Source organism: Periplaneta americana, chromosome 17 (genome assembly GCF_040183065.1).
Source record: "Periplaneta americana isolate PAMFEO1 chromosome 17, P.americana_PAMFEO1_priV1, whole genome shotgun sequence".
In the NCBI taxonomy this organism is placed as follows: Eukaryota; Metazoa; Arthropoda; class Insecta; order Blattodea; family Blattidae; genus Periplaneta; species Periplaneta americana.
Window position 1 is genome coordinate 94,946,661 of NC_091133.1, and position 14,187 is coordinate 94,960,847.

A 14,187-nucleotide genomic window follows, 5' to 3' on the forward strand; every position below is an offset into this window, starting at 1 on the left:
ATCTACTTAGTCCCTTCTGCAACCCTTATAAGTTTGTAATAGGAATTATGGAACATTCTGTATAACATTGTCGCCCTGGGTGGCGCAGTTAGCATAGCGCTGGCCTTCTGTGCCCGAGGTTGAGGGTTCGATCCCGGCCCAGGTCGATGGCATTTAAGTGTCACTAGATTTAGTGGCATATAAAAGAACTGCGAGACAAAATTCCAGCACACCGGCGACGCTGTAACCTCGGCAGTTGCGAGCGTCGTTAATTAAACATTTTTTTTTTAACTTCAGTGCCTTGCATACTGTCTTTCTTAAAATAAAGATTGCATCTATACGAGAGGAGGTCCACCGCTGTGGAGTAATGGTTAGTACGTCTAACCATGAAACGAGTGACCCTGGGCTCAAATCCCGGTTGTGACAAATTACTGGTTGAGGTTTTTTTCCGGGGTTATCCCTCAACCCAATAAGAGCAAATGCTGGGTAAATCTTGGCGTTGGACCCTAAACTCATTTCGCTGGCATTACCACCGTCATATCATTCAGACGCTATATAACCATAGCAGTTGAAAAAAACTTTGTAAAAAAAACATTAAAAATATATATACGAGAGGGTCAAATTCTGAGACCTATTGTGTATTATCTAGTAAAATAACATCTGTTAATTTAGAATTAATCACCTTTATTGTTTTTATTTATTTAGATGAATGCTATAGGCCTATGTCATCATTGCCTCTAGCATTTATTCTTGGACACTTTGTACAATTACATTTTGTCGCTAGTGAAGAGAAACTTATCAGTTTTAAGTCCGGTTACACAGAGATATCTTACTGTAAGTTCTTAAGTGTGACCAACTGTCGGCCTGTAGTAACCCCGTTGGAATGACTCATTACGATTTTTCTTTGTTCCTTGCGTCTGTTCTGATCGCGGTTATTTAGTAAGTCTATGGTTCTAATGTTCCAGGTACACGGAAATCGGCTTTTCACATTTCACGGAAGTTTCGATTACACAATACTGCTGCTGGCTGCTGTTATTACATAAAACTGTCCGTCATTTTACGTCAAGGTTGATAATATATGGCGTGACATGAACAGGCAATTTAAATCGTGAATTTTACAGTCTTCTAACCGATAAATTGAAATTATTCTGCGCGTCCGTTCTCCTTTCCTCTTGCTGGTTTAATTTCCCAATGTTTTTTGCAATCATTTCATTTTTCATTGACATATAGAAGGTGTTACAGTTCGGAACTCTGAAGCTTAACGAAACTTACATCAGACACAGCAGTATTCTATACTCACTTTTGTCTGGTGTCGAGGGTAGTAGGACAGGGATGTTCTATCGCCCCTACAACTATTTTATAATGTATTGGCGATGTTGGTAGAACTAGCAACGGCAACTGACTTTTAAATTTTATTGTCGATAATGAATACACTGCTCAATACTTCATTAACGTTTGGCGATACAGGCTATACAGAAGATAACGTACAAAAGCTATACAGAAGATAACATACAAAGAGCTCTCTTTAAATTAAATTCCATATGACCTCAAATTATCAATGTCATTAAGAAAAAAATTTAGTGATCCTATTAAATTGCTTTGGTTGCAGTCTCGTAATTATAAGCTCATTGTTGGTGTAGATACTGAACTCGCTAAATGCCAACAGCTAATAGGATGCTGCTGTCTGCTTTGAGTCTCACGAAGGACAGCCGGAAGAGGTGGACTCCGAGAAGAAAAACATACAGTATACTCTATGAGCCTTACTGCAGGGATGCATACGAAACAGCACGCTAACGAGCTTCGATTATTCCGCGTGTACCCTGCCTGCAGTGTATTAAATAAGAGCGACCAAAAGACAAGGATCAACAAAATTAACGTTATGAAGTCGAGATGCAGTAACAATAAATTATTTCACAGCAAAAAAATTGTTGGTTATTTAAAATCGTAGGCCTATATATATAGGCAAATAAACCTTATAAAATAAAATTTCGCCAAAATCTCTTCTTTGATTTCCGCCTCACACTACGTTAATACGTCTAGCAAAATGCTATTTAAAGAAGAAAATCTAAGCATTAGGATGCTTATCGTGATCGAATAGCTTCTTGGCCTTTAACCTTGACTTTGTTAGGTTTATGAAAACCTACCGGTATGTATGTATGTATCTATATATATATATATATATATATATATATATACGAGGGGGATCCAGGAAATAACGACCGTTCGCGCATACCCGCCGCGCAGCTGACTCCCCTTCCTTGTTTGAAGGTCAGCTGGCTTCCTTAACATATGTTCTCATAATGTTGTGAGTACTGGTTGCAACAAGTCGCCATTGTGCATTTTGTGTTACTTCAAAATGAACGACGTGATTGATAATCCCGCCGACTGTGAGGTGAGGAGTGTGATTCGATTTTTGAATGGCCGACATTTGAAACCTGCAGAAATTTACCGGCAATTAAAAGAAGTGTATGGTGATACTGTAATGAATGAAAGAAATGTGAGAAAATGGTGCGAAATGTTCAACAATGGGCGAACAAATGTCCACGATGAAACTCGACCCGGACGCCCATCACTCATCACAGAAGACCTGAAGACTAAAGTGAACGACAGAATCTTGTAAGACAGGCGCACATCACTCGACGAATTGCATATTGCCTTTCCTGACATTTCTCGTTCTTTGCTTGGTGAAATTTTGTCGCAACATCTTGGCTACCACAAAATCTGTGCACGATGGGTTCCACGGCAACTGAGTGACCAACACAAAACTCAGAGAATGGCCTCAGCATTGACATTCTTGATGCGATATCACACAGATGGAGACGTCTTTCTTGATCAAATTGTGACTGGTGATGAGACCTGGGTGTCTCACAACACCCCAGAGACCAAGCGCCAATCACGTCAGTGGCATCATCCCTCATCACCCAAGAAACCGAGAAAATTCAAACAGACTCTCTCAACACAAAAAGTCATGGCTACTGTCTTTTGGGATCGCAAAGATGTTGTTTTGCTGGATTTCATGCCAAAAGGCACTACGATCAATGCAAATCGTTATTGTGAGACTTTACGAAAACTGCGGCGAGCCATCCAAAACAAGAGGCGAGGAATGCTTTCGAGAGGAATTGTGCTTCTTCACGACAACGCCCGCCCGCACACTGCTGCTTCAACTCGAGAATTGCTGGATCAATTCGGTTGGGAAATCTTTGATCATCCGCCCTATAGTCCAGACCTTGCTCCTAGCGATTTTCACCTTTTCACTAAGCTGAAAGACTTTCTGGGTGGTACGCGTTTTGGAAGTGATGAAGAGTTGAAGAAGACAGTGAACACCTGGCTTAATGAACTGGCGGCAGAGGAGTATAACACGGGAATTCTAAAGCTAGTGAACAGATACGACAAATGTTTAAATGTAGGTGGTGATTATGTAGAGAAGTAAAGGAAGCTTCAGTTATGTAACAGACTTTGTTTTTTCAAATAAATATATTTTTTTAATTATTACAACAAAACGGTCGTTATTTCCTGGATCCCCTTGTACATGCCAGTAAATCTACTGACATGATCCTGTCGCATTTAAGCACACTTAAATGCCATCGACCTGGCCCGGGATCGAACTCGCAACCTAGGGCATAGAAGGCCAGCGCTATACCAAGTCGCCAACCAGGTCGACTGTATGTATGTATGTATGTATGTATGTATGTATGTATGTATGTATGTATGTGTAATATAGCTACTCATTTTCGCTGCAAATTTACGAATCCTTGGACACAGTTCATAGTTAAGTAATTGTAAAAGCTAAGGAAGTCCTTGTCATTATACGACATTTGAACAGTGGAGTATGTGAAAGATTAATTTTAGCTGCAACTGTAGAGGAAAATTTCCTGGATGCGGACTGGGGTCGACAAAAGAGCTTTAATTTGTGTTGAATCGTTTCCATTTAGTGTCTCTGAATACTTCATTTCTTAATAATGCAATGTTTTCCACATATTGAAAGTATGTCTTCTCCTTGTTCTATGCATCGCTGCTCTACTTAACGTATGGCTGGACAACCTTTGCACTGCTAGCTCTCTTTCGATGCGTTCGAGTAGGGGAAGAAAGTTGACCCGCGCGCAGTGCAATCTGCCCGCCGTGTGCTTCAGCCCGTCCGAGCTTGAATATGCACTGTCACGTGTTACAAAACCAAATACAATTAGTATAAATGTTGTTGACTTAGTGATTGGGACACTAGGAATTATACCCAAATTTTTGGTGCATTTTGGGCTTCACAAGAACTACAGAAATATCTCTTAGATATTGCGATTGCTACGCCTAAGGAATCTATTTCCGATAAGTTTGCAAAAGAAATAATTTCTTTGACAGTAATAATAAATTCTAATATTTTTGTGTAAAAGTAAATCTTACTCTTTAATTTCTGTTACTTTTTATAGATTCTTTTATACATAATATATTAAAGCTATAATTATTATTGTATTTTTATATTAGACCTTTGTTATTTTGTTATAAATTTTCAAGTTGTTTGTAACACTTCGTCCATGTGGCAGCCCTTTAACGAGAGAAGCTTGGAAATTAAATTTAACACATTATTTAACAGGTTAAGAGTTGATACCTTACTCTTTTCATGTGACTTAATTCATGGAGGGCGCGGCTTTTTAGCTGTCCAGAATAATATGAGCCATTCGCGCTTAAGCGACGTTGTCTAGTTGTATCGTTAAGACTCAGTCGCTGTTACTTACGTTAAGTTAAATATTACATGCGTCCAGATAAAATATTATAGCCACGAGGAAGAGGAGTCGTTATGAACTAAGTCGCGTTAAATTCATTGCAGTTAAAAATTTTATGTACCTTCACTAATCTATGGATCAGGAACATGGAATGTAACCGCACAGACCGCACAGTAAAAGAAAATAACAGATACGCCAAAATGGAATTTTGAGACCTATTGTGAGCTATAATTTTCTCGGTAAGAAACGAAATGAAGATATTCGGAAATATGTCATCGAACAATAACTAAGTACAGTAGTGGCAAAAAAAAAACCGGGCCGATTCTTGTAGCTGATTTCAGAGCCACTGCGCATGCCACTCCCACATTTCAAGATAGCTAGTGATCTATTGAAATTGTTGTAGTTTCGACTGCTGACGTAGCCCATTTCGAAAGCCATTAGAAAATAAGCTGGTAAAATTCATGTTCAGGGAATAATAAGTTAATTAAGTAGTAAAATATCGCTGTAATCGAACAGTATTGGGAATAAATTTGAATAAGTAACAAAAAAAAAAAGTTTCCTTCCCAGCCAGGATTTGAACCACGAAAGTCTTAGTCACCAATTTATCGTGCTCTGGAGTGAACAAGGCTCTGAAATCAGCTACAAGAGTCGGTCCGGTTTTTTCTTTTGCCACTGCCGTACATAAAGAGATAGCATGCCCATGTGCTTAAGATAGAGCAGACTCGTTTATCTACATAATATAGGCCTATAAATTAAAACGGGAGGGAAACCGAGGTGTTGGACGGTCTATGAGAAGACTGAAAATTCACTGCATTAATTATTTTTATTGTTGAGACGGCGCATGCTTCACAGGCCTAATCTATAACGATGATTATGATTATTTGTGCAAAATAATTGCAGTCCTAGAATACCTTAGCAATTTACAATTAAGCAATAATTTAGTTATATTAACCATATCAAATGCTTTTTCGTAATCTATAAATCCCACAGATATATTAAATTCTCTACCTATGTTTTTCTAGTAGTTGAGTTATTGTAAATATACAATGCCCTTTTCTAAATCCATCCTGATTTTCAGGAATTGTATTAACAATTTTTAAGTTTCAGGAGTGGTCTATGGTACAGTAGAGGAGGCAAGACTTATGCTGTCACCATATCATGTGCCGTGGCTATATCACCAGTAGATATGGAGGGGGGAAAATAGGTTTTAGTCTGAGATGAACTTTCGTGTTGGTAGAAACATGAAACAAATTCTCTTTCTGATAGCTCATTCTTTCCACTCTCTCACAGCTCACATGCCAGGTCTCGCCTCCTCATCTACTGTACGGTATACTTAAGATATTTAATCACAACCTCGTAAACGAAAGTACTTTTTAGATAAATTCAAGTTTAAGTCTAATGGCTGCTATAGGCGTTATTCGTACATCAGCGCATCACTGAGTCTTTATTACAAGTGAGAAGCCATGGAGGGAAAGTGTTAAATTATTACAGACTTATTAAATGATTTTGTGCTGGACCCAAATTTCGCAGTCGTGTTAGCTGTAAAAATCTTTCCAGTTAAAATTTATTGAGTCACCGGCGTGGCTCAGTCGGTTAAGGCGCTTGCCTGCCGGTCTGAAGTTGCGCTGGGGCGCGGGTTCGTTCCCCGCTTGGACTGATTACCTGGTTGGGTCTTTTACGAGGTTTTCCCCAACTGTAAGGTGAATGCCAGGTAATCTGTTGCGAATTCTCGGCCTCATCTCGCCAAATACCATCTCGCTATCTCCAATCTCATCGACGCTAAATAATCTCGTAGTTGATACAGCGTCGTTAAATAACCAACTAAAAAAATAAAAAAATAATTGAAACAAAATTAAGACAAAATATATACAGGTACACTAAAAAAAAATTATTGGAATATTAGTACCATAAGTGATGTAAATATTACGTGATGGGGTTAGCAGTGTTGTCAATTTGGCTGTCTTATAGCTAATTCTAGCTAATGGTTTAGCTCTGGATGGAAATTCTAGCTATTCGTTGCAAACAGTCATCATGTAACTATTTTTAAAGGAAAGAGCACGTTTTAATATTTACTTTATGTACTGGTACAACTCTGCTTATAAAAGTTAATAATAGATACAACTCTGACAGCATTATAGCTACACCAGAAATTATTGAAATGTCGACTTGTTTGTCTTGCTTAACAGTGAATTGCGTGTGGGAGAGTAGTTATTTTACACTGTCATAAATAGCAAACTGTCTCGGTTTCCTATTGATAAGAAAAATGACGAAATTGAAGCCTGAACGATCATTGACTGATTCTTGTGCTCTGAAAGTTATGAAAAATATTAGAGCAGTGGACAGAGGGACATTTTATAACATAATTTGTTCTGCATTTTGTATACACAAGAAACTTTCTGAGTCTGTTTCATTTATATTCTTTATGATTTTTCTAGAATGTAGTAGAATTTTATTCTGCTACCGCTTGCCATAGGTCCGCTATTTTGGGTAGTTCATTTCGCATTTCAGTATTGTACGAGCAATTTTAGTCCACATTTTTTGTCATGCGTGTAGGCCTACTGTATGTGTACAATAATACAGTCATTTTCGATGATTATCGTGTAGCTATTATTTTTCGTCTATTCATATGATATTCTGTCACTTTTTAGCACATTTTAGATAACGACTTAGCTAATTTTATCGAGCCTTTGTTTGCAGCACGGAGTTACTGTATGGGCTATTCCAAATGAAATCGATCAGTAAAAAACCTTTTCTTAATACTCTAATTTTTACCTTATTTATACAAGGTGCTGAGGAGAGTCCTTTTAAAAAATACACTATCGAAAGTCAAACGGTTTTCGTACTACTGAGCGACAAATTTAGCGTATTTTATAAAAACAAGCCTCTTTCAGCGCTCAGAATTCTGGAACTGTTTACTGCAGAACATTGAACGGGAGCTCATTTTGAAGCTGACATTTGGTAGGTTATGTTAAGAAGTAATCCTTATTTTTATTGTATACAGAGAGAGAGATAATCTGATTTTACTTACTTTTAGGCTTTTTGCCAATTTGTAAAAATGTAAAAAATATTAAGAAAAAACCTTGCATTATTAAGAGGGATTCGGCATTGTTTGATTAGTGGCTCTGCAATAAGTTTCGAGGGTATTAAATAAATTATTTTCACACGCCTAGACTTGAACGGCGCAGTACCGCACGCACTGGTCGAGAGCTGAAGATAAGCGAGCGTTGGGCGTCATTTTACTCCTGTGTTTATGGAAATTTGTGATAAAGCTAGCCCAGCTATGCGCTACTAGACGAAACATCACATGTTTGTCTCCTGGCCTTGCTTGTTTCGGCTAGCTCCCGCCTCACAGTCAGCTGGTTACTTCATGCGCGTATTATTTATTTTCTTTATTTGATATTTTCAATACTTTATCAACGGTGCACCAGTAAAAAATGTGTGTTTATTTGTACTTTCAATGCGGAATCTAACCATATATTTTAAAAATATTTCTTCGTGGTCAAAGGAGTCTTAATGAAGAAAAATCTAAATTTCTCAATTTCCATAAAAAGTAAGAAAAACTGTTTACATGTCAATATAAACTTGAATTTCTCAGCATCAAAATAAACCATGATTTTGATCATTGGGTGAAAGGGTTTTGGAGCCACAACAGTTTGAAGTTGCTAATTTTATGAAAATACGATAAATTTAAATATTTTAAATTTAAACACTATGAAGTTCTGATGCCTCAAACTTTGCACAAAGCATTGTAACACAGTTGTCAAGGGACAGAAAAAGTTTCATTATATTTAAAAATTTCAAGGTCAATTTTCTCTATATTTCGTTCGATTTGAGATGGAATAGCCCATATGTAAAATAGATTAGGTATAATACAGAGAAATACTTTGTTATTATGTCCGTTTAAATGACTGATATTTTGCAGATACATTTATGCCGTGAAATATCTGCGAATATTTAATATCATGTGAGCAACAATACAGATGTTTAATTAATTACTTTTTTATTGTAGTCCCAATATAATTTACTTTTCTTTGTTCCATTGCAGCTTCACATGAATTGGTTCTTATTAACTTCTACGCAGACTGGTGCAGATTTAGTAATATGCTGGCACCAATCTTCGATGAAGCAGCGGATAAAGTTGCAGCAGAATTTCCAGAGGCCGGCCAGGTTGTCATGGGAAAAGTAGACTGTGATAGAGAAAGTATGGATACCTCCTGTATCTTAAATGAAGACAATTAGTTTTAAGTAACTTAATATGAATTTTATTCTGATACCTGAATTGTTGATGTGTAATATTTGTAATGGATTACTTAAGAGGTAGTTATAATGGGATCACCCATTTCCAGCATACTAGCAGAAATATTCTTACACCACATAGAACAGACATACATACTAAACAAAGACAACAACAAACACGCAGACAACATCATATATTGACACAGATACATAGATGACATATTAATACTATACAAAGGAAACAAAAGACAGATCCAAAACCTACATCAACACATAAACAAAATACACCCAAAGCTACACTACACATTAGAAATTGAAAACAACAAATCCATAAATTTTCTAGACATCACAATAACAAAAGTAGACAACAAACACACATTCAAAGTATACAGAAAACCCACAACAACACACATACACAACACATCCAACCACCCCACACAACACAAACAAGCTGCATTTCGAACAATGGCACACAGACTACTCAACATACCAATGAACCAACAGGATTACAAAGAAGAACTAAACACAATCAAATACATAGCACAAGAAAACGGATACAACCCCAACATAATAGACAACATAATACGTAAGACAAAACAAAACCACAAAAAACAGAAGAATACAACATAAACACAAGAACACAAAGATGGGAATCCGGTGTGGCTTAGTGGATAGAGCACGTAGAGCTGAAAACCCGGTTCAGATCCCAGTGCTGGAGAGAATTTTTCTCCGTTCCACTCATCTTTCATCATACAAACAAATATTTTTTGCCAAAATTGTACATACCAGCTTATGCCAAAGCACTGCCCACAGAATTATTACCTATCTACCGTATATAAAAAGTTACATAAGACCTACATGACAATTTTGTCTGATTAAGCTAAAATTTTCCAGGACTACATTTCACATGTACGATAGACCTATATAAAGAAAACTTACTGTGCGGTTTTAATGTTTTATGTATGTTTTACGTGATCCAGAAATGTTTACTTACACTTTTATTATTTAAAAGAAAACGTTATTGTGAGTTAACCTATTAAAATTTATACTAAAACTAATTTTACATAGAAACCAAAACCAAATTTTAATCTTTGTACTTCTTACAACATTCTCTGAAATTTTCAACTGATTCAGATAAGAATTGCATCGCAAGTTGTGTGAAATATTTAAATCATACTACTTGTAGTACTGAACAATATACTAGGTTATGTACATTCGATTTATTTTTATGTGAAACTTCTGAGGTTGGAATGGTATAAAATGCAAATTTATTCTCTTGTACAGAATTCTTTACATTGAAATAGTAAAATTTACGGTAAATATGAAACTTTACTATGGAAGTTGTTGCACTAAAAAACGTTTTTAAAATTCCCTTTTGTGTAACATCATATTTCAAGCAGTTGGAATTCACACACAATTAATTTCACATGTTAATTTTAATTCGTAAGTTGAGATTTCGTAATCATAATAATATTGTGTAGTCACGCTTATCATACAATACAAAATACAAACAGCAATCAGTCCCACCTGTGGCACAGATTTCGGAGTGCAGCAATCAGTATGTTGCCCCAGGATATTGACAAAACTATTTGTTTCCTGTCAGAGCGTGCTTTATCTGTACTAACCTTGAGATATTTCTTATCGCTTAATGGTGTATATTATGTGGTTCTCTAACGTTTTTTTTTATTTACACAGATTCAGTTGCCACTAGATTTCACATAACGAAATATCCTACACTAAAAGTAATTCGGAATGGTCAGCCTACAAAGAGAGAGTATAGAGGACAGAGATCTTCCGAAGCCTTTTTGTCATTCATCCAGAAACAACTTGCAGATCCTATTAAAGAATTTCAAGACTTGAAAGAGTTAAAAGATCTTGATGTAAGTACACCTGAGATGTTACTTTGTAGTTAATAGTGCTCATTGTCATCATAATGAGGCGATTTGAAGGTCTTTAGTATCCAGCTAGTAATCGCTAAATAGCCTATATAGGAAGAAACTTTCTGGTCTTTTGTTCACCCTTTTCCCTTTCTTCTCCTTTTTCCTTTTAATTGCTCTTAGTCTATATAATTTATTTTGCCCCTTTATCTTTCCCTTTCTCCTCTCTTTTGCTCTCTTCTCGCCTTTCCTCTCACATCTCCTCTCCTCTACCCCTTTCCCCTCCTCTTCTCCTCACCACTCCACTTCACTTTTCTTCTCTTCTTGGCTCTTCACTTCTATCTTCTCTTTACTTCTGTGTTTTCATTTCTCTTCTGTTTTTATCTGTTCTCTTCATTATTCTCTTGTCTTCTCTCTTCACTTCTCTCCTCTCTTCACTACTTTCTTTCTTCCATTATCTCTTTACTTCTCGCCTCTCTGTACTCTCTCCTATCCCTCTTCTCTCTCCTGTACCCTCTCCTGTCCCCAGCCCTCTCTCTTCTCCTCTCCTCTTTGCCCCTCCCTCCCTTCCCCTGCTCTACTCTCCTCTACTCTCACCACTCTCCTCTCCTCTTCTTTCTTCTTTCCCCTCTTCGCCCCTCTCTTCTCTTCTCTTCTCTTCTCTTCTCTTCTCTTCTCTTCTCTTCTCTTCTCTTCTCTTCTCTTCTCTTCTCTTCTCTTCTCTTCTCTTCTCTTCTCTTCTCTTCTCTTCCCTCTCCTCTCCTCTCCTCTCCTCTCTGCTCGTTCTCATCTCTCTCCCTTTTCTTCTCTTCCGGCTTCCCTTTCTTTCCCCTCTTTCCTCTCTTTCCTTTTTTTTTTTTTCCTTCCATTTCTTCCTCTTTTTTTATCTAATGGCTGGTAAATTGATTATAGAATCATTAACCTCCAAAGAAAACAAGTGAACAAACATTAAGAAACAATTTTATACAAAAAATATCTTCCTGGCTTCTCAAAAGTGTTCCAATTCTGTGAGTGACTGTAAGCCAGGACATACTCAAAAGTGATGTTGGTCCATCTCTATATTAGAGTTACACAATTTGCAGAATGTTGTCTTCATTATCTCAAAACGGAAGAGATGTATCACCAGTAAATCTTGCCCCGTTGTTAGACGAAAGAGTGTGACTGCACTTTTTCTTGGGTGAATTGGTATTTTCAGAACCTGTATGTAGTTCCGAAACATTGGAAATTCAAGTTCCAAGATAAGGTGGAATACCCAAAAGCTTAATTCTGATAGTTTTGTCGTCTTTCTCAGAAAGCCATCACTTTGCATTGGAAATGTTACAGTTTTCGTAGTATTTAAGTATAATATGCCACTGCTTCGAGTTCTGTAATAACCAAGAGTGGAGCTTCCATAAAAAGAAACTAAGCCTTTTGTTTGCTATCTGCAAATATACTATTTTATCACTAATGAATAAAAACAGCACACAAGTAGAACCATCTGTGTTGCTATTGTACTCAAAGTAAACAGGCCATAAGTCAGACCTTGAACAGGGAAGTTGAATTTGTGAAGGCAGAAAGAAAGGTTCAGTCACTTAACAGGAGGATGTAATTTATTTGCTCATACGGGAATAAGCCACACTTGTAAATATTTATTTATTTATTTATTTATTTATTTATTTATTTATTTATTTATTTATTTATTTAACCTGGTGGAAATAAGACCATCAGGCCTTCTCTTCCCCTCTACGAGGGGATTACAACTACAATATTAAGAATACAATTATAATTATAATTACAATTAATATTAAATTTACAAATATAATAAAATCAAAGTACTAAAAGATTAACTGATTAATAAAAGCTAGACAGTTTATTGTCAAAGTTAAGAAGAGAGAAACATTTCTTTTTTATTAATCAAGTAAAAATTAAATCTACTCTATGCAGTAAGAAAATGCTTAATAAGTTTGCTTTTGAACGCTACTAAATTCCGACAGTCTCTGATGTCACTAGGTAGGGTATTCCACAAGCGCGAGAGCGAGATTGTGTATGATGATGAATACGAGATGTCTTATGTATTGTTATGGCTAGTATGCGGCTAGTATGTTTATGTTCTGATCAGAGTTCCTTATCTGTATCTCGTTGCTTCTACTGCTTTTCATATTTCTCACCCTCCTTCGTCGCTTATTTCTATTTTATTTCAGTTTTATTTTGTCACTATATGAATTATGAAGATAAAAGTATTTTAATGCTGCAGAAAGGTAGATTTCAAATTTTCACGAAAATACACCTTTTCAGCATCTTTTGTACAGAAAGAGTCATTTTTAGTCTATTGTCTTTTGTGTATAGCTATTTTTCCTTAGCTATTGAACGGATCTTGTTCATATTCTGTAGGCCTATCTATGAGTTATTCAAACAGAAATTGTACATAGTAAATATAATCATTATTCATTATGAAAGCCACCGGCGGGGCTCAGTCGGTTAAGGTGCTTGCCTGCCGGTCTGAAGTTGCGTTTGGGCGCCGGTTCAATCCCCGCTTGGACTGATTACCTGGTTGGGTTTTTTCCGAGGTTTTCCCCATCTGTAATGTGAATGCAAGGTAATCTATGGCGAATCCTCGGCCTTATCTCGCCAAATATCATCTCGCTATCACCAATCTCATCTACATTAAATAACCTAGTAGTTGATGCAGCGTCGTTAAATAACCAACAAAAAAAAAAAAAAAAAAAAATTCATTATGAACATGGTTGAGGTCAAATCGGCATGTTCCAGTTATGCCATTTTTCGTCTTTCTTACAAATAAAATAGTGGGTTTATTTGAAGTAAGTGAATAAATGAGTGAGTGAGTGAGTAAGTAATTAGTAAATGAATAAGTAAGTAAATAAGTATTGTAACTAAGTAAGTAAATGAGGAAGTAATTACTGAGTAACTAAGTAAGTAAATAGTAAATAAATAAATAAGTGACCGAGTTAGTAAATAAGTAAATGAGTAAGTGAATGAATGAATGTTTTTTTTTATTTTTTGTGTAGTTTCATAGCTTACATGTCTCTGATATTTTCTAGGACAAAAAAAGAACAGTTATAGGATACTTTGACCGGAAGGATGTACCAGAATATAACATTTTCAGGAGAGTTGCGACAAATCTCAAGGAAGATTGTCAGTTTTTTGTTGGCTTTGGGTGAGTATTATTTTCATATTTCTATAGAGTATGTTTATTATTTTTGTTTATTGATATTGTTTCAGCTAATTGTCTTGTGAATACTAATTGGAAGTACTGGAACATAGGAGAAATTAGTTTACTATTGTCTATTGGTGTAATTACTTCAGTTAGTGCAGTAAGTTATATTAAAATGTAACCTATTCTGTGTCACATCTTCAGTACTGGGAATTTCCACTACATTCTAGAA

The 14,187-nt window shown here is 36.3% G+C and overlaps 1 protein-coding gene across 1 annotated transcript in view; it reads left to right on the plus strand.

Moving 5' to 3' along the window:
- The window catches only part of ERp44 (Endoplasmic reticulum protein 44), a 72,317-nt gene that overhangs the window by 35,335 nt on the left and 22,795 nt on the right, over positions 1 to 14,187 (plus strand). The window contains exons 3-5 of the mRNA XM_069817182.1: positions 8,737 to 8,892; positions 10,623 to 10,807; positions 13,843 to 13,958. Of these exons, the coding sequence (XP_069673283.1) occupies positions 8,737 to 8,892; positions 10,623 to 10,807; positions 13,843 to 13,958 (457 nt within the window). The remainder of the gene's footprint in view (positions 1 to 8,736; positions 8,893 to 10,622; positions 10,808 to 13,842; positions 13,959 to 14,187) is intronic.